Source organism: Thunnus maccoyii, chromosome 13, assembly GCF_910596095.1.
Source record: "Thunnus maccoyii chromosome 13, fThuMac1.1, whole genome shotgun sequence".
Classification (NCBI taxonomy): Eukaryota; Metazoa; Chordata; class Actinopteri; order Scombriformes; family Scombridae; genus Thunnus; species Thunnus maccoyii.
The window spans coordinates 12,802,615-12,829,056 of NC_056545.1; the positions used below are offsets into that span (position 1 = coordinate 12,802,615).

General features: G+C 37.0%; 1 protein-coding gene across 1 annotated transcript in view; it reads right to left on the reverse strand.

The window, feature by feature from the left end:
• Nucleotides 1–8,066: 8,066 nt before the first annotated feature.
• LOC121910887 (gamma-aminobutyric acid receptor subunit beta-2) overlaps nt 8,067–26,442 on the reverse strand; it is a 70,826-nt gene continuing 52,450 nt past the window's right edge. Inside the window, exons 6-9 of the mRNA XM_042432273.1 lie at nt 19,524–19,661; nt 16,997–17,149; nt 14,354–14,598; nt 8,067–11,151 (exon numbers count right to left, since the gene is read on the reverse strand). Coding sequence (XP_042288207.1) covers nt 10,804–11,151; nt 14,354–14,598; nt 16,997–17,149; nt 19,524–19,661 — 884 coding nt within the window. The 3' untranslated portion in view covers nt 8,067–10,803. The remainder of the gene's footprint in view (nt 11,152–14,353; nt 14,599–16,996; nt 17,150–19,523; nt 19,662–26,442) is intronic.

Genomic DNA, 26,442 nt, shown 5'->3' on the forward strand with positions numbered 1-26,442 from the left:
CAGTAGTGACAGCTGTCTTCCAGAAATAAACCACATTGTCTCATTAACAGTTTCCTATGCTCTCAGGAATGTCAGTTGCACGATCTGAACTAGGGACATTCTGGGCATGTCTGTCTGTCTCTTCCACCACAAGACCGGCAGGCTAGTGATCACACATGGCACGTTCTGGGGCCAAAACAGGCACAGTGGATGGTGATACGGCATTCCCATTTGTCATACTGGGAATCTTTAATCATGTCCACATAATTAGGAGGGAGGATGCCTTGTTTGCCAACAGTTTTAGCATTTAGCACAGTGAGAAACTTTTTGTGGTTAGTCTATTTGGCTGTGGAATACTGGTGAATTTTTCAGTCTTGATATTAGCACAGCCTTAGAGCTATCACCACCAGTAATGTAAGAATTATGTATTAGACAACTGACTATATACTGTGTATATTGCTATAATGAATGCACAGGCCTGTATAAGGTGACTTGATTAAACAGCATTTTGTTCTCAAAATTTTCTTTAAATTGATTTATTTATACAGTTTAAAGTTACAGGGACATTGCACATTAATAAACATCTCTGTAAATGTGCCAGTTTAGCCATCTTGGCTAATTTTCAGCTGCAGTCCCTGAGCAGGTGTAATAACAGCTATAAAAGACACATAGATACATTAAAACAGGAACAGCAATACTGTACACATAGCAGAGCACACTTCATAAGTACACATAAAATACTTTCAACAATACAATATACATTAAACAAAGCACACTTTAGGTTATTTGAATAAGTTACAGAGTATAGTCACATGATTGTCTTTTAACCATGATTTTAAGTCAATTTTAAATGAATGAGGCTGCACTTAGGCTTGGATCAGCTTCTTATTTGGCTACAATATTCCTGATCATAAAAAAGTAGGGGTGCAACAGTGAATGTATTCATCCCAAACCATCCAGGCACAGATGCTACAGTTCCTTGCATGCAGTTGTATGAAGAATACACTCTGTGACCCGAACAATTACTGTCAAAATAGCTTAATAATCCACTTGAGAAACTAGAAAATAAATCCAGCTCAAATAAGGCAGTTGCAATTCCCAATTACATGGACTTTTAACATGGCTTTAAATTTTTCCATATATTTTATTATATATGACATCTGAAACTGAATGTGGCGTCAATGCTACACTGACTAGACCATGTTCTACAACACAATAAATAACTTTGGATGATATCGACAAGTTTTTCTTTTGAACTGTGAGATTATCAGCTTTCTGAGGCACGTTAAACAGTGCCTTTATGACCATCAAGGCTGATTTATATATTTATATAAAGACAGCGCCAGAATTTATATATTCTCACACTGTCTACTAAGAAAACACCCTGGACAACATGCAAATAAATGGCTGTAACTCACTGAGGAAAAGGCAGATTTGCACCAAACTTCACATGGCGCTCCAAAATACCTAAATAAAACTGTTCATGTTGAAAAAACAAAAATTCCCTAATTGAAAGCCTTTACACTGCACCAAAAAGAAAGGACAGGCTCCCCTGAATCATATGATGTATAACACTTTACACTCACTGAAAACTATGTCCAGGCACTTCATGTAGGTTTTAGAAGGTTAGTGCTGAAGCATCAGTGTGTAAGCAGCATGTTACTGTTGCTGGAGGTGGAGCTAGTTTCAACTATTTTATACACAGTTAGACCATAAATCAGCATGAAACAGCTGTCAGCAGATGTTCCGACTTCCTGCAGAAACAGAAAGATTGTTTTCCTTTTCCAGTGCAGCACATCTAAACAGTTTCTGTAGCAATTACAGACAATGAGCCATTGTTGGATGTTTACATTTTTCAAAAGGACCAAAATGTTATTTTCTACCTTTCTTTTTTTTCTGCTGTACCGAAATTGTACCAAAATGTGACCCCAAGACTGAGGTAGGCCTACATACTGAACTGTGAATTTTTCTTTACCATTACACCTCTATAAAAAGTGTTAAAGTGAAGCTCCTGAAGTATTGGTACGTAAATGTAAAACAACTTTTTAGATGGTGTGCAGTTACTAGAATACCACAAAGAATTACAGAATTTTGTATGAGAAGAGCCTTAGCCAAGTTGCAAGTGACATTAGCTCAAGGCTTTAGCACTAACAACTAACTGTTGGTGCCAAAGCACCAACACTGATACTGACTCATCTAGATGTGTTTTCAGGAGCATTTTAAAGTTGGATGGATATTCTCTGTCCACATTTTTTACCCTTTGATGTACACCTGTGCAAATGAGCATTTTTAGAATGCCTGCTGTGTATGTAAGATAAAATAGGCAAATTGTTGTTTTGCCATTCCATATTGAGACCTTGAAAAGGCAGCTGCAGTATTATTGCTTTCTTACACATTTAACAAACCAGGAAGAAAGGCATCTTTGCTTGGTTAAAACCTTCATGAAACTGACAAGACCCTATGTTCAGAGCTGAAATCACTACATATGTTTTGTTAAAAGCTGCATTGCTCCTTTGACATTTAACAGTACATTTCTTTAAAAGTACATTGAATGTTGTAGAAATCTTGACCTTGCTAAGTCATAACACCGAAACCTTGCTATAAGATAGTTCATTTTAGGTTCTCATGGCAACAGCCACAAGAAGAGGTGAGCCTGACCCAAGAAGAGTCAGCCTGCTGCTCCTCTCTGTCTGATTGGTTTAAGGAGTGTTTCATATATGATATATAAGAAAATTCTAAAACGGTGCCCAACTATTTTGTTGTTGAAATATTGATCTTGCTAATTCAGAAACACCAAGAGATTTGGATGTCTTGAAGCAAAAAGATTTATTGACAGCCTGATCGACCAAGGAGACACTGGGATACAGTCGTAAGTGCACAGGGTGGACACCCAGGTGAATGCTACCCCAAGTCTGAAGGAGAGAGCTGAGCCGCACCTAGTTATCCTGGCAATGCCCATCCCATGTCGAGAGAAGAGGATTCTTTTTTTTTTTTTAGGGACCGAGCCCAAAAGGCAGAGGACTACTGTAAAACAGTGGAACAGTAGTAGGACCCTATTGTTTTTCGTGTGTTTGTTTGTTTGTTTGTTTGTTTCTTTATTATTATGCCACTTAAACCCTAAATTTGACCCCCTCAAAAACCCACCAAATTTGGCACACACATCAGGTCTGGTGAAAAATTTGGTAAAATGTAAAAATTAACCCCTAAAGTGCCAAAATGTGCTCTCTAGCGCCACCTATGTAACTAAAATGGCCGCCATGGCCCGTAGGAATGTCGTAGAGAGATCAAACCAAAACTCAATTATTTGTCTCATCAAGACCTACAAATCCTATGCTGACACCCCTGACCTAAATCCAACAGGAAGTCCGCAATTAGCCTTTCAAAATAAGACTTTGCCCCAATTTTGGCCCCCGAACAAACGAGTGACTTATGACAATTTGCTGAAAAAAATTTGTTAGAATCTTTGTAATAACTTGAACGGTTTGGATTTAAAAGCCTTTAAAGTTGCAGTGCCACATTACACCTTACAATGTATGGGCATGAACTTTGTGTCAAACAGAGGCTTCTGATGTCTAAACTAAAAGTCTGACCACTTTCAAACCTGTATCAATGGATTCGCCATGAAATGATTTTTAATGTAAGATTTGGCCAAAGTCATGGGATTTATGAGGATATTTCACAAGAAGTTTTCTCTAAAATCCTCCTCTCCAACTGCTCCTGGTGATGTCACTCCCTCAGTGCTGTAAAACATTCCGCAATACACACTCATTATAAAATCACAGGAGGAGCAAGAAAAGACTTTAAAAGTCAAACTCTAATATCTCAAAAACAGTAAAAGATAGTAAAAACATGTAGATTCAAGATTTGTAGGTCGCTCACACTCTCCTTTCAAATATATGAGTATTTTTCTGTGTCCAGCTGCAGTTACTTATTGTCTCTACACACCTGACAGTACACATTTCAATCAAACTTTCAAAATGAAAGCACACCACACTTGTATGAAATATCCCTCATTTTTAAAAAGCAAATTGATCTGATCCCAATGGGCCAGAGTGCGAGGTCCCGACCAATGCTGCTTGCAGCTTTAATTATTTTTATTTTTTTTTTATTTACATTTTTGATTATGAAAGAAAAGAAGAAGGACAAAAACAAAACAAACAAAAACAGACCCAACACAGCACACATACACAATACAAAAACAGTACACCAGAGGTTACAGATAATAAGCAAAGGAAATATAATAAACTTGTTTAAGAAATCATTACAATCGCCAATCCTTCTTAAACAGGACTACTCCATTCTACCTACAAGGATCAGGTTTCTATTTAATTGTGCTGGTTTTATTCTTAACAATCAAAAACACTTAACTTAAAAGTCTCTTATTTATATAGTCTTTCATAAGTGTCCATGGTCCATCTAAGCCATTGTCTCTATAAAGCCCCTGCAGGGCTGAGGCTGCACGTTCCATCGTTATCAGTTCTATGAAGTCCTTTAGCCAGTGATTCAAACAAAAACAATTTAATTTCCTTACTTTCCAGTTCATGAGAATGATCCTTTTCACAGAAAGAAAAGCCAGTGTTATCAAATGTTGTATTACTACAGATTTCAATCCATCCACTTTAACTCCCAGTAAACACACTTCTGGAGAGAGAGGAGGATTCTGCCTAGCAGATTGGCCCTAAGTCACAACACAGAAACCATGCTATAAGATAGTTTACTTTGGCACCGGGGTTCTAATGGCAATGACCACAAGGAGAGGGCAGCATGACCTAAGAGGAGACAGCCTGCTGCTCCTCTCTGTCTGATTAGTTTAAGGAGTATTTCATATATGATATTTATGAAAATGTATGAAAATTCCATGACAATGACTATTTAGCCTTTGGTATAAGTCACTTTTCACAGTCACAGCCCCTTTACCAATTATAAAATAAATCTGACAACTAAAAATTGATCAGCAACCTTGATGCATTGAATGAGTGAGTGATAGTGATAAATGTACTTTTTTAAAATTTGTTTTTGCCATAAACTACTTTTGAATTGCTTCCCCAGGCAGTGATGTACGTATGTAGCACATATTTTATGATGAGCATGGCAAATATCTGTACACGGCAACTACTACGGCAGCATCTTTCAACTCCAGATAAGCATAATTTGCCACAATGTGTAATACTGATCTTTGTGATGTGAAGCCTTGAAAGTAAAGTGCAAATGCATGAGTAGTGGTTTGGAAAATGTATCCGCTCAGTGCCAGCAAGTGTAAAAATGACCTTGTAGCTACTGAGCTTTTGAATAAAGTTGTTTGAAAATCTAACAAATGTGTTTAATCAGTTTTGAATTCCCAAATAACATAAATGAACAACGCCTTAAAAAACTCATAATATGATCTGCACCATTAATTTAATTTAATTCATTAATTAACTGTCAAAATTACAAGCGCACAGCTTGTACACAAAAGTCACATATGCTAAATACAAACCAATTTACTGGATAGAAGTTTGATAGGACTTAATCCCAAAATGGCAAAGACTTGACGGAAAAAGGGGAACAAAAGATTGATTTCTCTGTGACTTACGTTGTGAATTAAGTTTTATGGTATTTGTACAAGTTGAACACATGGATAACTAGTAAGTCTCAGCTGAAGCTTACCCAATTAAGTCTGCTATTCGAGCATGATGAAATAATAGTTGTTAACGTGTCTGCATACATCTAGACACGCTATTAGTTTTTAGGTGAACAACAAATGTTGAATATATTGTAAACTGTACTGTATACTCACATAAACCAAAAAAGTTTGGATAAACAGGTAAACTTGGTGTGACATCACATCCATCATAAAAATACATTTTTCCTTTGTCTCAGTTTCTTCAAATAAAATGCAAAAAAAACGTCACAAATTTAGAACTGTATACAATATTTATTGACAATGTATTCATTTCCATATGTTTTTCATAGTAAAGACAGACACTGACTTTTACAGGGCTTATCTTTGAGAAGGGTACAGCACTGGGTTTCTGGGAATGTTCTTGTGAGTGGCACATACAAGGATTTTTCAAGGTGGAGGGTGTTGCGAGGATAAGAAGGATTGATGCTGCTTGGAGTGAAGTCCAGGGCAGCAGGAGGCTAAGGCTTCTTCTGTGAGTGTGTGCAAACATACACTGTCACCAAGATGTGTCATTTAGGCTTTTAGGATGTCAGTCTGTCCTTGCTCTCCAGAGAAGACTCTGCCGTCTGATGAAAACTTTGCATTTCCAAAAACTTTAACTTTCCAGGAATGAAGAGAAAAGCCATTTTCAAACCACTTATGACCATGTATTTTTAAACTTCATACAGGGGATTATGAAAGGATTTCATGAGCATACATGTCATTAAGTTTTCACAACCCCTATAGGACACTGTAATAATTCTGTATAGTATAAATGTGAAAATTGCCAAAATTGGATTTACAAGGTTTTGCCAAACAGCAGTGTTTGCAGTTTTTTTTACACAGGAGTATAGAAGTATAAAAATATATGAAACAAAACGCTGTGAAGTACAAACACATATTCAAAGTGTAGAACTTATGAAGCAGACCTTTCTTGCCAGTTGTCAGTGTGCTTTGGAAACACATTACTATCTGGCCGACATACATCCACAACACACTCTCACACTCAAATACACCATGTAATACTACATATAGTAATAATTATTCTGAAGATTAAGAAATATATTTATATTGGGTAGGTTGAGACTTGTTTATGGCTGAGGTGGACTTAGTACCTTAATGATTTAAGACATTTTAAGTTTTTAGATTCTGCTTATGCTAGAAAAGTATTTCATACTGTTATTACTTTATGTACTGTATACGGTATCATGGAATAAAACTGTACTCAACAGAGAAAGCCAGCTACTTACAGATAAAACATCTGAAACAAGCTCACTAAGGTACTTTTTCCTTATAAGTACAATTCTGGGTTTGAAGTTGCAGTTTGTGATTGTAGTGTTGTCAGTGGTGTGTATTGTGCTGACCTGAGATGGTTGAATTTTGGGCTGATACAGAGGCATTACCAGCATCTTTATCGCATTGCCCTTTGTGTGTGTGTACATTTGTGTTTGAGAAGGTGGTTTACATTAAGCTGTATTTAGCTGATCATTGGTACAAGAAACTGTTACTTTTGCTGACACATTACAGCACATACATGCTGCAAAAGAATATCAACTACATTCATGAATACATGTTAAATTTTGGCAAAACCAAAGAAATGTGCTTCGACAAACAGAGCAAAAGGAAACAAAAAAGTGATCAAGTGACACTGTAAAAGAGACTATTTACATTGTTTCACACCAGCCTTTGCATTCTCTTTATGTTACAGTATAAATGATATTGAAAATGTATTTTTGTCTTTTCTGTAGAAAGCTCATATGTATTTATTTACAGGAATAATATGTTCCAATTGATGATTAATAATAGTTTCTCTGATATATACTGTACATACTTATTCAAATATGCTTTCTGGGACATGATCCCAAATTTGACTTCAAGTCATCCTCATTTATATAAAACAAAATTTACAATGCCAATAATCAGTTTTCTAATAGAACTCAGAATCTATCTGGATCCCTTTTGTGTAAATGTTTTTTAAACTTACTTACAAAATAAACACTTGAGTTTAAGAGAAAGGTATATTAAAACAAAAAATGATAAGAAGAATTTTGTTGACATAATCACTAAATTATCACCCCCTCCTCCTCCTCCTCCAAACAAACAAACAAACAAACAGACAAATTAACAGCTTAGTTATTATGTGCAGGTTTCAATAACTTGAACAACACAGTGTGAATATGATTAGTTCCGATGAGTAACATGTAAACACCAGGTGAAAGTCCAAGACTTGAGGCTCAAACTGAACTTGACTTGTTGTAAGTTAGAATTGTGCACATTGTTCAAAGTTTATGTGTCAGTTATCAGGCAGTGCTTTTGAAAATGCATGTCATTCTTTTAACAGTCATAACTGTTACATAAATGCTTTTTAGGAAAAAAAAAAAAGGTAAATATTTTTAATATCATCATCACCATCATTATCAATATCTGCAATACCAAAATGTAATTACATACTTATGTATGCTTATTTATGAGGTGACTTAAAAACACAAAAAGCACCAATGAAATGAAACAATTGAGTGAGAAACAAAAATCAGGAGTTACTACTGTACAGAGCATGCAGTGAAACATGGCTACATTTTAAGTAGACAATTAGAATATTAATGTTTTAATCCACTAATGTTTTCACTCACACATCCACAGTCAAAATGAATGACAGATCAGAAGAAATTAACCCTTTGAGTTAGGTCCTTGTTGTTTTAGGTGAACTCATAAGAAGCATGTGAGACAAAGGAGATAAAGACCCCATTTACACCTGACACATCATATGGATAATGACATTCAATCCATGGGTCTTAGCATTTATACCAGTATGGTTTTAAAATGTGTTCTTGTTATCTTAATTGTGCCCATTTTGTGACTCGATCTCAATGACTGGCAGACTTGACAATACAAATGGTGCATCCCAGATCAAGGAAAGCAATACCACGAACAAACATCATTCATTTCAAAATCAAATTTATGCAGGAGAAGACTTGCTAGCTACGTTTGCAGGGCTTGCTTAAGCTATCTCAAAGAGGTAGAGGTAGTTGACCTTTCAGTTTGCTGGGCTACTTTTCTTTTCCGATGAATGTGGTCATGCTGCACAGATTGAGATCGATCACAATGCGAGCCTGACCACCTCCAAAGGTGGACTTGCTAAGCTGATCACATTCCTATCCCAATGAATTTATCCCTTGCATTAAAATGCATATGCATGAAATGCATTCCTTATCCAAATAATGTATCCAGCTATGGATTGCCAGGTGTAAATGGGGTAAAAGGCTCAATTTACCAGGCCTCATTTCAGTGTGATTTTTGGAATTACCTTAGAATTTCACAAGAGCCTTTGTCACTCACAGCAAAACTAATCAACTTTGCACACTGGCTCCTCTGACTTGAATTCTGAGAGACAGTTTGCATTTCACTCTTAAATATATGATTTGGTACTTTGGTGTTATGGCCTCTTCTCTGTATACACAGAGTTCATTCATATGGACAATGTGGCAAATCTATGGGGAGGAGTATAGCAGGATATGATACTCTTGTGTACTGCAGCCCCAGTTGTATTTTTACATTTTAATCTTGGTGGAACATAAAATGTGATCATAGTCATATCAATGAAGTTCATCTTAATACAGCCTCCATAAGCACCAGGTATTAGAAGAACTACGGTTCAGCCAATATGGCTTTTAAGAATTTGTGTGCAAAATGTTTTATAAAATTTACTTTGCGTACATACAGCCAAAAGCACTGCATCATTTGTAAATAATCTGTAATAATCTGTAATAAGTTAATCTTTTCCTTTATGGTCATCAACCCATTTTTCATTCTGGAAACAATGCATAAGGTTCTCAACCTATCATAATTATATAAATCTGACTTAGGAGGCAAATACAATATACAGACTTATTGGCAACAAGAACAAAAATGATCAGCACTAAAAAAATTTAAATAAAATAAAATTATAGTGTTAATAGCTAACATTTTATGGTTTTTGTGCTTTTTATGCAATCTGGCCTTTCAGTGGACCAAAAGAGTCCTTTTAGCTTTGCCATCTATGTTTTCCTTAAACCACAAAAGAATCGCCATGGATAATAAAGTGCCCTTATAGCAGTTGTGAACAGAGAGCTGAAAAGGGAATTTTGTAGGTCATATTACCTCTACAATAAATGCTATACAGGTGATATTTACATATAGTTGCTTAAGAACTAAACTAGTTTCTTCAGATACAGTCATCCCCAAAGACATATTGTGCACATGTGCCTTGGGGTAAAATTCAAAAATAACAATAATGATAATACTTGAGTAACTGAAGCCAATTTGGCTAAAGACAAATATCTGATATTTTCTCCTGACATATTTCTCTCTCTCACTCTCTCTCTCTCTGTTCTTTTATCTATTTCATCAGTTTGACACAGTGGATAAAACAAAATTATGAAAATTCACATATATATCTTATCTTTATGCTTCTTTACATTAACTCATTTTTTACCTTCAATCAGCTTCTTGAGAACACTCTGAATTAAAATCTGGAAGTTTTGGAATGGTCTTAGTTGGTAATATTTAATGCCACCTTATTATATAGTTTATGAACTGAAAAATGCTTAGAAATAAATTATAAAGTGTCTCCCAATATTTTAAGGTAGAAAAAGGTTGAATCTGAAATTTCTTTCACATTACATGATATTGTAAAATGTGAACTGCAGGCCCTTATAATATAAGTATGAAATTAATTCTGTTAGCAAGAGATTTTGTTTCCTTGACATAATTTATCTTAGAAAACCCAGTTGACCTGAGGCTTCCTTCAGCACTTGTAAGCAGTCTCAGTGAAAGTACATTTAAAACCAATATGTCAACTTGTATATAATTGATATTCATTTGGCAATGAATTATATATACTGTAAATCTAACATAATAAAAACATTAAAAATATGCAAAGAAACACAATTCACAAAATGTGTAAAATTCTAAACAATGACTTCGAAACAGGCACCTTATATGTTTGTAATCTCTCTTCTATAAGGTTTTCATGTGTTAGCCAGCAAATGTGGTATTCCAAGATATGATGGATCCAGTCCTGAATATAGTAATTAAGTCCAGTGTTACAAGATCACAAAAAATGAAACAAACCAGATACAAACAAGAAATGAGCAACATATTTTGCTGTTTGTTCTTGCCTTCACTGATGTCCCTTTTTTTTTCTTTTAATTGACGTAGTAAAGCCAGTAAACAATGTTGAAAAAGGAAAAGACAGTTGGGAAGATCATCCTTGACCATTTGTCAATAGAGTTTACATCAGTCAAGTCTGGGATGGTGATCTTTAGCTGTGAGGCTCGCCTCCGTAGTCGGCTCCTCTTTTGAGTCATGTGGCGCTCCAGTGTGTTTCGGCCAAAGTTGTGCCTGGCCAGCCCCGCTTTGCGGTACTGCAGAGTAGAGCTGTCGTATGTCAGCATGGTATTCCGTGGGTCGTTCAGACCCAAAGCCAGCTCTGAAACTCCCATGTCATTCTTGATGTCCAGGGTGCCCAACAAGATGTTTTCATGTGCGTCCATCTGTCAAAGAGAAGGAGTCAAGTTTGTCTGTGTATCTCTAATAAAACACATTTTACCAAAAAATGAATAAAAGTGATATGTCATTAAGGTGGAGATCATAAGAATATATTGGAATTGAGTTTGGAATTGTTGATGAGTCTATATGGTTTGATGAAGATGCACAGTCTGTGAGGCCAAAAAAATTAAAGCTGCTTAATATTCTTTTTTTTTTAATTTTTGCCTTTATTTGACAGTCATTAGTGGGTAATACGTAGACAGGAAACAAGGACATGCAACAAAGTTCCCTGGCTGGAATCAAACCAGGGACGTTGCAATTATGTAGCATGCGCAGCAACCATTCGGCTACTGGGGTGCTCCAAAGCTGCTTAACATTCTTATATTAACCCTCTAGGGTCAATGTATGAAATGACAATGTGTAATCTGAAAAACGTATTATCATTAATAATGAATTATCATTATCTATTGGGCATCTTAATATCTTTTCAACTTTACTGTTTTAGTTCAGTCTTACCACGCTCAGCAGCTTAGTTTCCAGCTGCAGCAAGCAGCTGTTTTCAGCCAAAATAAAATTTAAAAAAACTTTGATAAACTCAATCTATGCTACCATAGACAGACAAATTTTGTGATTAGCTCATTAAAGTAGTGGAGCATATAGAAGTTAGAGAGCCATGTAGTTTCCTCAGGAGGTGGTGAAGACCAAAAAAGAGCTAAAAGGAAAGTGAATAATACACTTATATTCACCTGGTGGTCAAAAGTGTGACACCAAATCAATGGCCCTGTGTCCACTGAATGTGTAAATAGGCAAGTGTTTGCTAACACAGACACAATATGACCTTCATAAAGTCATAATATGTCAATATTGTGTTTACATCTTGTTCCACTGCCCCAAAGTGACTAAAAAACCCAACAAACAAACAAACAAAAAACAATAATAATGATGTAAATGTATAGTAGCAGTTTAACCCAGTTTGGCATTTTTCAAACAGGTTTTTGTAGTACCTTATTCTTTTGGTCACCAAGTCCAATTGCTGCGTCATCCACAAAGATTGGTTCCCACATAGAGTCATGACCATCGAGATCCCTTTGTTTCATTCTTGCATACAGAGTATCATCTCTGCCAACTACATTCCCCACCAGCCACTGCAAGCACACAGAATCACCATGGTTACTTGAGCAACTGAGAAGTAGTGGAATGAGAATGCATTTGTGTAGGTGGGTGCAGCAATGTTGGCAACAATGTACATCTCTGTATCTAAAGGAAGGAATCTGTCTGTCTGTATGTATGTTTGTCCTTCACATATCTCGAAAACCATTCATCCAGTCTACTTCATACCTGGTAGATATATTGCTGGGGACTCAAGGAAGTGCAGTGTCGTGTCGATTGTGAAGTTGTTTGGATGAGGCAAAAATACCACATAAAAAGTGTTGATTTGCTTCTTCTTCTGCCCGTGGAGTCAACGAGTGGAAACACGGACAGAGACTTAAGCTCTACTATTGAACTGTGTAGTGTGAATGAAACTTGGCATGTATGTTCAAGACTTACTGCAGGATGTCTCAGGCATGTTTTGAATGGGCACTTTAGTTCATCTAACTAAAAAGCAAGGAATCTCTATCTGTCTGTCTGTTCTTTGAATATCTCAAGAACCGTTCATCCAATCGACTTCACACTCGGCAGGTATATTGCTGGGGACCCAAGGACGTGCAGTGTCGAATTAGGTGCAATTTGGACACGCAACACGTTTAATATTAATACACTTTGAGTAAACAAGCACACAGCAAGCCGCTCAGCTTCATGTCTGAGTGCAATGGGGGCTGTTTGATGTAAACACCGTCACATCACAGTGGGGCAGGGCTTCTGTGCTCTGACTTGACTTCACACTTGGCAGGTGTACTGCTGAGGACCAAAGGAAGTGCAGTGTTGAGTGTGAAGTTTTTTGGACACGTGACACGTTTAATTAACTTTGAATAAACAAGTGAACAGTGAGCCACTCATCTCCATGTCTGAGTGCAGTGGGAGCTGTTTGATATAAACACCATCACATCACAATGGGGTGGGGCTTTTGGGCTCTGATTTGCTGAACCAGACAAAAGCACATGCCCCGCACAATTAAACTGCCTGAGAGAGAAGAACAAGCATACACAGGAAAAAAACAGCGGCGGAGGCAGTAAAACTAGCCAATATGAGCGCAGACATGTTTGATTGGCACCAGAATCAACCAATGGAAGGCCATAAACTTCTTCTGTGGTTCCACCTCAGTTTGGTCTCACTGGTGAAGTTTCTGTCTGGATTTAAACCATTTAATATATTAGTTCCTTATTGATTTATTTAATACATTTGTCAATTGATACATACATATTGGGTTCTTGAGAAATAATAAGCAATCGAAACAGGCATGTTTTGAACAGGCACTGCGCTAGTTCTATGAAACAATTAAATCCCACTGTACACAAGTAACTGCAAATGCGTGTGGGCATGAATCCCATACCATTGCTCTTAACTAAAGCATATTTTTATCAGAGGTTTTCAAACATCGCTCAGTTTTTACTTCCCTCCTTTTTTAACTTTATGTTACAGGATATGCAATCATCTTTCTACTCAGTTCTAGTCAGTGTTGTGTATTTAATTGATATAAGCATACCGATGTTATGGTGGCCATTTTGCATTTCTGCTGAATGCTGAACATTTGGTTCAAGTCAGCTGGGAACACAAAATGGAAAAATGAAGGCAACTCTCTCTATCTAGACAAAGAGCCAAGTGACTTTGAGACCTTCTTACCCTGTATTTCAGCTGGCAACATGTCTCATTTGGATTTCAAACAGGAATAGTACAAGCTTATTAGACTTCCTTTACTTGGCACAGTGAAGGCAGGAAACATTAGGTCAACCCTTCATTTGAAATGGTGACATTTCTTTTCTTTGCTTATAATTATTCTGAGCTCCTTAGACAGCTTTATGAATAATTAAATTAAAATTCATGGCAAAGTAAAGAAAATATGCAATTGCAAGTATCCAGAGCAAAGAAAACTGCCTTCACTTGCTAATGTGAACATGCAGTATGGGAGCTCACCTCCATATATAAAGAAATTTCTTTTAATTTGTACATATTTTGAAAGAAAAATAATCTGAACCTTGGGAAAATCAGCCTTCTCTAAATGCAAATAAAATGCCTACAAATTATGGGGGTAAGCTAAGCTAGTCCTACCTTGTTTGGATCCATCCTCATCTTTTCGTTGTTGGCTGTAGCTGTCTTCTCAGCTGCCTTTTTCTGACGCTGAGGGCCCCGTCCAAAGAAAATGTAGTTTACCAGTGCATACTCCAGCAGAGCCAGGAAGACAAAGACGAAGCAGCCCATGAGGTACATGTCTATGGCCTTAACATAGGGGATTTTGGGGAGGGTTTCTCTCAGGTGGGTGTTAATGGTAGTCATAGTGAGCACCGTGGTAATACCTGGTAGAGAAAAAACATATTCATATGAATATAACAGATGTGGTAAAAATCAAAAATGTTATACGTAAAAGTAAGTAAGAGTTTGTATTTCTTTATAATATTCTGACTATGTTTTGAGGAAAATTCTCTAAGTTGTTGAAGAATGGCATCTTAACTTTGTGTGTGACAGTTTTAATCCCTCTGACTGCAAGATATCGTTGTGATCAACTTGATACCATGTCTGTGCTTTATTAAGCCTGTCAGGATCAATGACACCGAGGGGCTTACCCCCATGACTTCAAACCATGCATCGGGAGACAAGCTAAAGACGTATACCTGAAGCAGTGCAGCGATTTGAAATTCAAATGTCAACCATGGTCTTGTTCATTAGCAGAGAACTCCCACTGAGAAAAGTTATAGACAGTTTCAAAAGCCTTGCCCAGCAAGCTATGGGGATGGTTACTAGACTGACTGTGCATATCAATGCGTTGAGTTTGTGCTTATTATGAGTGACATGCTAGCTCTTGCAGTAATTTGTAGACTTGTAGTAATATTTTTTTTAGTATAGCACAGGCTCTTGAATATTGTGTGCTTACAATAGTGTGTATCTGTGGTATTATCTTTATGCAGGAATTATAAATGGCATGAGAGGCCTGATTCTAAAGCTTAAACATGATTTTCCATGCATGATTAAATAATTGTGTTCTCAGCTCCTATAGCGCTCACGAATCCACCCACATGCACCTGTGTATTCTACTTTGAAAGCACACACAGTGTGATTATTTAAGGCCATTTCTATTGAGAGTCTCAGTAAACAATTACTAAATTATTATACAGCTGTCACAAAGCCATCGCTCAAAATAGGATTCAGGCAATTTTCCCAAGCTGTTGCTGCAAGAGCTTAACAATAACAACAAAGGATTTCTGCAGCACAGTGGCCATGTGATTCAACCATTACAGGTCTATTTTAATGCCTTAAACCAGGTCAGAGAAAAGTAGTTCCTGAATCTGGTGTAGATTGGGGGGTGACCGAACATTTCCCAACTCTGTTGACCCGCCCCCATTATGGAGCATTACCTTCTTTTCCATTAAATCCCATGCATGCCTTCCCCCCGGATCACTAAATGCAGCTCAGTCTTCAATCAGCGAAATTGCCTTGTCGACTAAAGCGAGGGATGGGTAGAAGGATGGATGAAGCTGGGTGGATGGAGTTGGGTGAAAAGAAGACAGGGAGCTTCCGATAAACACAGAGTAAACCAGAATCGCAATACAAACCTCATGGGCTACATGGGGTTTACGTAATCAAGGGCAAATTGTGATTTCCAGAAAATCACAGACGGTCTTGAATCAGAGTGGAAACAAATCAACCTGATCATTCATCATAATACATCTGTGGACTACAGCAACTTTTGTTGTTCTGGGATGAATATTTGATCCTATTAACATCCAAAGTGATTGTAAAAGAAGTGAAATATACTGTATTTGTGGATCAGTGCAGTGCTTTCTTTAAGGAATGTATGGTGATCATGTCTAAAATGAGTAAATGTCACTGACACAAAGCACAGCAATTAATGAATGAATTTGGAAGGGTAAACATTTAACATAAGATGAGCATTTTTAAGATACAAACTGCATCTCTGTGAAGATTAATTTTGTAGACAAAGTTTTACCTATTCACTATATTTACAGCTAAAACAATATATTCCATACAAGACACAGGTCAAGCAGGTCTACCACAGACAGCATATTCAGAATATTCAGTGTTAAGGTTATTCTTAACACTAAGCAGATATTCTTGTCTGACATAATGTGAAATGTCTTGTATTATCTTTTTTTGGCTATGCTGGCGGCAATGACGTTCTATCTGTAGTTGGGTCAGTGGGTCAGTCAGTTCACCAATTGGTCAAGCCTGAAATATCTCAACAACTAGAAAGATTGTCATGAAATTTTGTACAGACATTCTTGATATCCAGAGTATGAATTCTACTGACTTTCATGATCCCCTGAAATTGTCCAACATTTTGGTTTATGATCAAATACCTGCAATGATATTCCAATCAGCCTCAGTTGTACTTTGTATTTAGTGCTAATTAGCAAATGTTAGTATGCTAACATGCTTAACTAACCCCGTAAACATGGTAAACATAAACATACTGGGATTATCATTCTGATCAGCATGTGGCCTCACAGAACCGCTAGCATGGCTGTAGACTCTTATGTTTTTTGTTTTTTTTTCGCTCGTGTCTGTTTTGCCCTTCAAATGAATGATGTAATGAGGTGAAATTGAAAAAAAAATCATAGCTCTCGCTTGAATTTCCCTGGTCAGCCTATTTCAGTGCCAGTGTAATCTTCATTTAAGTGTCCACCCTTGTTTTGACGTGGTCTACCTTTCTATCTGTGTTTGTATTGCAGGCCTCACCTAGAGCCACTCTGGCAGCAGAAGCATCATAGTTGATCCAAAAGGACACCCAGGAGAGAATGGTGATAAGGATAGAAGGCATGTATGTCTGCAGGATGAAGTACCCAATGTTTCTCTTCAGCTTAAAACTCAGGGACAGACGAGGGTAAGCACCTGCAGAGAGGGGACAGGGGAAGAAAAATAGCAATTAGAAGTAGTGTTAGGTGATGTATTTCCACAATATTTGCCACAGATAAGAGGGCTCCAGAACATTATGTTTTCTGATTATGTTATTTTAGAGAGAAATTTGGAGCTTTCCCTTGCAGTGCATATTTTAGAACACCATCAGACTTCAGCATAGGTTCAGACAACAATTTGTCCTACCTAAACAATGAAACAGGGCCTCATTTTCTTAAAATGACCATACCACTGTCTCTTAGCATCAAAATGCTTTTGGGAAATATGGCCTTGGACTGATCACCCCATATGGTAAAGGTATGGCTAAACCTAACTAAAACTAACTTGATTAAAGTTGACCTATGGAGATGAAGCAAGAATGCTAGTCTCCAGTGTTGAAGTCAGACACTTTGTACACTTTTGTAAACTAAGGTTTACCAAGTGTGTACAGAAAATGATAATGCTCAGATAAAGATGTTCAAAAGTCCAACACAGGTGGATATTGTAATTATTATTGTCACTATTATCATTTACAGCAAGATAACATCATTCGACCTCTTCTTCTGTCACTGAACGTAAGCGTTATATTCTTTAAAATGTGACCAATATGGTTTTCTGATGAGAAGTCTCTCTCAGAAATCATAGAAATTAGCGATCATTTTAATTACATCTTCAAATTACTTTCAACCACCCACATCAGATATAAAACACAGAAAAGCAGCAAAGCCTTACATTTCAGAAGCACTTTGGCTTGATAAATGACCAAAACATTTAATTGATTAACTTTGTTAACTCTGAAGCTCTCAGTAAAAAGCCATATTTGTTGTCTCCACTAGACTGAAGCATCTGTGTTCTTCAAAATTTCCCGTTCTCCACAACCTGTGTTCATACACAGTACTGCAAGAGGTTTGATGGTTTGTCTTTTTTTTTTTCTTTCTTTTTGCTTATCTTTGCCCTATTTGAATGAAGCCTGCAGCAGGGTCTTGGTAAAGGCAAATCATATCAGCACACATTTTTCTCTGCTTAAGGAATTGGCTGTATTTTGGTTGGACTTGCATAACCAAATTACAACCGAAGAAGAGCTAGAATACATTGCAATATACAATATATTCGAAAGTCATGCAGAAACAGAGGAGCGGCGAGGGAAGAGGATTAAACCTTTTAAATGAAAGCATCAACTATACACCAGGCTCAGCTCCTTTTAGTTAATGTCACCACTTACCCTGTCACTCTGCAATTTCAGTTAGCTAACTTTAGCATGAGCCACCAAGAGAATCACTGAATTATTTCTTCATGAAGTGAGGAAACAGCCTAGGTAGAAAATACATTTATTATTCATAAGGGCAACAATGACATTGCCTATCCTCTGAGTGAAACATGACACTTGTATTGGATAAATGCCCAGGCACTTGTGCTGATGTTTGCATCTCTGAGTGACCCCAGGGTTGGTCCCTCCATTTGGCAATAGACAGCACGTTAAAAGGGAATCCCCCATCTTCCATATCTCTGTATAAGGTAATACAATCAGGCTCACTGCAGGGACACACTTGAGTAGACTTACTTGCATGCTTGTTAATGGTACACAAACACACACACACACACACACACACACACACACAGGCATACACTGTGCATTCATCAGGAAGCATTATGTTATTAATAGAGTTGGGAGGAATGTGTAACCCCTGCAGACAGCTCAAGGCCCCTCATTGGTGGAGTCTCTACATTCTTATTGTATTAGTGTTCCGTTCTCAACCAATACAGTAGCTACCCCAGAAACAATATTCAGCAGAACCACTGTCCCGCTTACAGTTGCTTGCTTGCATGACAAATTCATGAATATGAAAATGCTGAAGAGATGAATATTTCATTGTATCAGAGCATTCTTTTTGTTTATTGCTGTTAAATAAGTTATGGTGTCTTCTGTCTCCGAGGGCAGCGCCTGATGCAAACATTTGAATGTGTGTTCATTCATTTACATAATATTTTGCATTTCTGGCAATTAGTGGATGCTATTTTCATATCAATAAGTGCAACCAATGAAATGAATCAATATTTATGAACGGCTATATTGCCCTCTTTGTAATAGCATAATGATAATGAAATATAACAACTCTAGGGCCAGAAAATAATTAAATGACTCTTTAAATTGGAAATAAAAGCAAAGTAATAACAATAATGTATGTATATACAAACACTGATCATAAAATTTGTAAAGATAATTATTTAAGGTCTTATAATATTTGAATGCATTATATTGTTCTGGTGTTGGTGTTACCATGTCCAATGAACCCTCAACTAATACAAGCCTAATTTGGTCCCTTTTTATGATTGGTGTAATTCATGCAGTTCAGCCTGTTCAGAACATCACCTGTGGAGAAGACAACATTCTTGGAGATGAGCTTATGATCCACAATGGAGAACTGGGGCAGTTCAATCTTGTCAACCCCTGTCACAGCATTGTCTCCTCCTCGCCAGTAGAACTCGATGTCATCTGTCGTGTAACCATCTGAGATAGAGAGATACAGAGCACAGGAATTACTGAGGACTGTTAATCATCTGCAGATATGCTCACAATCATCCCATCTGGATCTCTAGTTAATTAATCACTTAGCATGATTAGGTTTGCATTTGTCACTGTTTTACATTCTACTGGCAGCAGATATGGTAATTGGTCATTGGTTCACTTAAAACATGTGGTTATCAAAAGGAAAAATGACTCTTATATCCTGCTCATATTTTTTGTGTCTATGCATTTATGAAAACATTTGCTTGTTTGCTACAACTACTTACTCACCTAGGTGGTGCTAGATCTATTTATCTTACAATTTCTTGCTTATTGTACATGAGGAAAGGTGCTACTTAAATTGAAGAAATAATGAAAGGAAGTCAGTAAACCAGGCATATGCTATGACTCCACAGGTGCACATTTGGGTTTAGACAATTGGATGCCTTGTTCAAATGCCCCTAAACATCCACCTTTGAGGTACTCTTGAGCAAGGCACATGCCTGTTAACTATAAATTATGAAATGAAGTTAAACATACTATATTTCACATAGTAGCTGAAGAGAGCCCTTATATATGTAACTATATGAGTCAACTTTATTATGTCTTGTCTATGTCCCATGTGCAACTAAATTATTAATACCTAGAGCAAGAATGATTAAATAGCCAAGCTTGGCATCCATTTTCATCGCTAAAACCCACTAAAATTTGTAAAGGGACAAGAAACATGTCCATTAATATTAATCTGAACCAAAGCTACTCCTTCTTTTGCTCTCATTTTGGCCAAATCAGTAGAGACATGGACAGCAAAGCGGCCAGTGGGCAGGAGCAATAAATCATTGAGTAACACGGTACTCTGTAGTTATAGCTGAAGACAAGTACTGTTAAAAAAGGCAAGAAGAAAAGTAGGAAATTTTCATTAGACCATGAAACTTGGTTGTTGCATAATCCATGGCCTACTGTCTGCAGTTGTCATGTCTGCTGACTTCAGGGCATATGAGAGAGGAGAAGGAGGAGACGAAGACGAAGATAGACAGGAGACAGCCAGGGTTAGCGCACACTTCTAGAAGGGTTGAAAGGCTGCTAAAACTACATAAAACACAGTTAAACCTGTAATTTATGAAGTGTTTATTTATATATTCGCCATGTGAATCTCTGTGCATGTGTTTAAATGCCTCTTTCAATAGTGCTGAAGTTTTTTGAGGCCAAGAAAGAAAGCAGTAAAAAAAACAGAGCAATCAAGACGTTCTTCCACCTTGGCATCCTTTATGGCTAGAGAAGTGAAACAAAGCTTACTTTTATAGTGCAACACAGTTAGTATGCTATATTTTCTACATAGCAAGCTAGCAGTGGGACGATTCCTCACGATGAATATATCATGAGTGTGAACTTGCTCAACTGAGGTGGAGAATGCCAAGACTTGCAACATACTTTGTTGCCTGAAAAAAACAACCAAATACTGTAGTCTTACATCATAAAACAAAAACAAAAAAAGAAGTTCATTCACTCCTAATGTGCATGCAAAGTATTCCATTTTAGGTAACAGCAGGAGGTGGATTAAACTACAACCGGGAATGTTTTTTAAGATCTCAACATAGAACATAATAACACAATAACCATTTGTGATGGTTGCAACAGTTGTTACAACTGCATGTTAGCTGCAGCGGGGATTTGGATGCATGTTAGTTGAGCGATTATTGTTACATCATTTTGATTGCATGCGTGGAAGTTTACTCTCTTCTTTGTATTAATGTGTGTGACCATTACTTTGTTGCATGTTGATGATGAGGGAGATTTAGCAGCACGGAAGTGAATTAACATGTTTGATTTGCATGAGTATGTTCAGTATGTGTGTGTGTGTGGGATGGTGGTGCTGACAGGCATGGGCTGGATGACGAATGAAAGCCTGTTTGACAGAACAATTTAGAAGGAACTCCCCCGCTGTTTCATTGATTAGTTCATAAAATACAGACCTTCATAACACACCGTCTTTCCTGTCTCCTCTCTTTTCCTCTGGTCTTGTTTCATTTTCTCTCACACTCTTCTTCTTTAACTTGTTCTGTTTTTATCTCACTTTTTCCCATTTGATTATGCTCTTCTCCTCCTGTCCCCTCAGTCTTTAATCGCTCTGCCATAACTACCTTTATGTGTCCATCTATCTTTCAGTCTACCTTATTCCTTACTCTTCTCCCTCCCCCATACCCTGCTCTCCTTAATTAATAGTTGTGTGACCTATTTAGTTGCTATGAATTATTAAAGAAGACTCTTCAGTGGCTGCTTTCAACACCCTCACATTCTGACATCTCTTGTTCCCCTTGATGCATTCATATGCGCTTGCTTTTTCTCTCAAAAAATATTGTATTTCAATTTATGTACAGTATAGTTTGGGTAGTCATATCACATCATCATCATCTTCTAACCTAAGATAATCAATAAAATCTCAAAATGTATTCCAAAGGCAATAGGTAGCCAAAGGAGGGGTGGTAAAATGAGATTAATGTGTTCTCTCTCTTCTCTCAGTTCCAGTAAAAAAGAAAACCTGGCAGCTGCATTTTGAACCAACTGCAGACGATTAAGTGCTTCTATACTAAGTGCAGAGTATAAGCAAATTATATTAGTTGAGATTGGATGAAATAAAGGCAGGTCAGGTCAGGGGCAGACAGAAATAACTTAATTTTGGATACATTTCTTAAGCAATAAAACCACTGCTGAATAACCTCCTCTACTTGAGTTACAAAGTTTGAATCTAAGTCAGTGAGGATCGTCTGCAGAGGATTATTGTTCATTTTATTGGTAATCCCTTGATATTTCCTCTTGTGCCACCACCAGAGACAAATTCCCACTTGAACACAGAAAAAGGAGGTTGCCATTAAATTTACAACAATCCTTCTCCCTAGAGGATGAACTCTTTGTAGTTTGTACACTCTGTGAGCTTTCCTTTAACACAACATCATGCCAGAATGCCAACTTTTCACAAAATATATCTCAGCATCTACCGGGAAGATTGCAATGCAAACGGTAATTATTTTAACCCAAACTATGATCTTTCCCAAACTCTAACCATATCATTTTTGTGTCTAAACCTAACCAATCGTTTACCGTACCATGTCAACATTTTTTTTTCCTTTTGAAACAGCAATGTTGTCATACTGATAAGAGCATCAGATCTTAACTGGAAGAAGAGAGAGAGAGTGAGAAAACAAAATACAAGAAAAAGACATGATCTGCAATACGTCACATACAAGAGAGTTGGTCCAGAGTATATCTATTAACTATGAAACTATGAAATGAGAGGAGAGGAAATTAGCTCCTTAATTCCACAACGGCACGAGATGCAAACTCATCATTTTAGTAAGAAAAAAGAAAAGAAAGAAAAAAAAATCTTTGGGTGTGACAATATGTATTTTATGCTATAGCACAAAGGCTTCTCTCATGGTTTCCAAAGTCTGGGAGCACTGGCAGGCCAAAAAATAAATGAAATTGTTCACGATAGCATCAGAGGAGATAGCAATACAATACTAAAGCTATTTAACTGGGACTCTGGCATATCTCCCTGACCAAATCTGACTCCAGGCCTTTTTATCAAGCTTATGAAATAATGTCTCAGTTGATTTGTTTTAATGGGCAAAGGGGGATTTTGGAGGGAGATAAAACATTGGCTTTGATATGGCTCTGGGCAAAACATGATCAGGAATAACAATTTTTTTTTTACTCCTAAATGGTGTGAAACATCATATACCTGTAATACAACTTAGATATTGAGCACAGTTTATAACATAAACACCCCTGTCATTGTGACATACATTTTGAAGGCCTTGCAAAATATCCTTTTATATCATTTTATTCAGATGACTTTTTATGCAAACAGTGTTTACAAACTTCAGAACCAGTATCTTAAAATCAAAAGATGCTACAACTCCCTAATTTATTCACCATGAAAAATATTATTGGGAATTTTGAATGCTGCATCACCAAACATAATTGAAGACCCAACTACACACTTCCTAACCAGACTTGTAGTCTTAACAATTAATGGTTTGGGAAGCCTGTCTCTTTCCTGGGTTTATAGGAACAAATGCATCCAAGTTAATACATATTAATAGATAACAATCTGTGGTGCACCAGTAAACACAAATGTACAAAGACACAGGCAAACATGCATGCATACTGTATGCGTACACATAATGACCTGCTTGCATGGACACACAAAAATATCCTCCCACACACACATACACACACACACACACACACACACACACACACACACACACACAAAAGGACATGTCAAATCAAACCGCCTGAACAACTGCCTGTTCCTCACTCTCCCCCATGAGCTGAGAAGGCTATTCCACTCTTAAATATGTCTCAGATTAATTTTTGATTCCACACAGTTCAAAGCGACTTTAATGTTATTCCTGGTGTCCAATTAAAAATGTCTTCAAACTTTTGCAATACACAGCAAGCTGCAGCTGACTGACTGCCTGGACAGGGACGGAACATCTAAAGATAAGATAAATAAATAAGCCATGCAAGCCCAAGTGCAGAAACTATTCACACTCCAGAGAATGTGTGCATGCAGCTTCTAAAAATGGGTTCTGATGGACAGAGATAGCAATAGAGAAAGAGTGGAAGTTGCTCTGTCCATATGATGTGGATCGCTGGTGCAGAAAATATAACTATTACTTGGTAGAGATGCTGTAATGAAATGATAGTTTCATCACGACAGCACAGCAACTGTGTGAAATAACTGCACTCTCCTCTCAGTGTATACAGAAATAACAAGGATGTGTCCATTTGTTGTAGCGTGCATATGTAAGGATATGAGTGTATCAGTGACTGCAACTTTGCCTCAATTTGCGTTTGAGTAGTTATTCTCTGTCAGCGCTTTTTTAAGCAGCTGCACTTATGGTAAATTCATCATTTTGTTGTCACCTGAAGAGCCATCTGCAGTCACACATATGCTAAAACTAAAGCAGCTAAACAAGAGGTCAAACATGCTTCTGTGTAGTATTCAGTGTTAAACGGATGAGTGACCCTACACTTCATATGATTTATTGAAAAGGTGCACAGCTGCTGTTGTGAAGTCAATGTTACATCATTTACTAGAATCAGCTTCCTGTGAAGGTAGAGCAGCATATACAGCACTATATAGTACTGTATAGTGTAACAGTGACCCAGAACATCCGGGGTTTAACCCTTTTAAATAATGGATGTAATGGTATTTCCTTGCACCGATGTAAAATCTTGTATGGCCTACTACACTAGTAGTCCTGGATTACGCATGCATTACAGAGATGCTGAGCAAGTGGCAACAAAACAAATGCAGGATGACAGGGCTTGGCTTGAAAGGTTATAAACCAAATCCTCATCCGCTATTGCTGAACATGAGGTTGTGATAGCGTTATATTAAAGTCAGAGGTCCGAAGTAAGTTTACCTTGCCTCATAATAGAAATAAGTCAGCTGCTGCAGTGTATTTTTGTTATGAAGTCCTTGGAGCAGTAACAGCATTAAAGATAACAGCACAGTCTGAGGAACAAGGAAATATTTTCTGTGCCTTCTATATATCATATCATGTATTCATATCCCAGGAGTAGTAATTCTTATCAGTTGTACCTATATTAGTAATGGCCTCTTTTTTTATAGATAAGCCAACACAGAACTCTACATGAGTTATGAGCAAAGAGTTAACGCACCGTCTCGAAGTTCTACCTGAGCGATAAACTTGGAATGACAGAATGAGTCCAAGTCCTGATACCCAAACAATAAAATGCAGTATGCTGTGTGAAGAGAATGCTTCCTTCCTGTTTCACTATACCGTTTCCCCACTAACAAACTTAATTTAATCATTAATTTTTGCCTGCTGTAAATAACAGAACACAGGTTTATTTAATCTGTGTAGCATTTTTTTTGTATTCCACAGGGTTATGATCTGTTAAAGGGGTTACCCTTACAGCTGTATGATGTTTTTTGTTGTCCTGTCTATGGTTTTGGTGGAGATCATCTGCTCATCTGCATCATTACATCTTCTAAACTGTGAGTGACTGGACACTGTTAAGTTGTGGGAGAAGGATTCAGTGTGTTACCATAGGTAAACTTTAATGTGAGGAGGGACTGAGAAATCTCAGGTGGTAAATTCCAGTAAGGTGAGTCTGAGAAGATAAAATGTCACTTATTTTTGCCCAAGTTTTATTATATTTAATTTTTGTTAATGAATGCCACCTTTTTTGCACAGACTACAATCCCCTTTAAGTTTTTCAGTGCCAGTCAGTATATCTTGACTGTGCAGGACTATCCTCCAGACCATTACAAAAATAATTCATATGAGCATATTTCTGAATCATAGTAAGGTTTGACTTAATGTAGCCAAAACTACTTGATATAGGTTAAGGAAAGACTGACGTCGTGGTTGAAATAAACCAAATTTTTATTTTAGAGGTCCTTTAATTTCATACTAATTTCCTGGAAGTAATTTTCAGGTATTTAACAGGTATTTTTTGGAACATTTTGCAGAAAGGGTAGGGAAATTTAGAACAAATTATTAGAAAAATGTAGAGGGAAGTTGGTAAGTACCTACTTATTATATATGGGTTCATAGTTGTTAATTTGCAAAAAATAAATAATAAATTAGATTCTTAACAATTATTTAACAAACCAAATTTCACCACCCTTTCTGTAAAAGTTACCTATTATATGCAAATTACATAGAACATTTCCATAAATAAAGGGACCTGTGAAATAAAGCGTAACCTTTATTTATTCCTATAAACTTATGACCCAAAATAT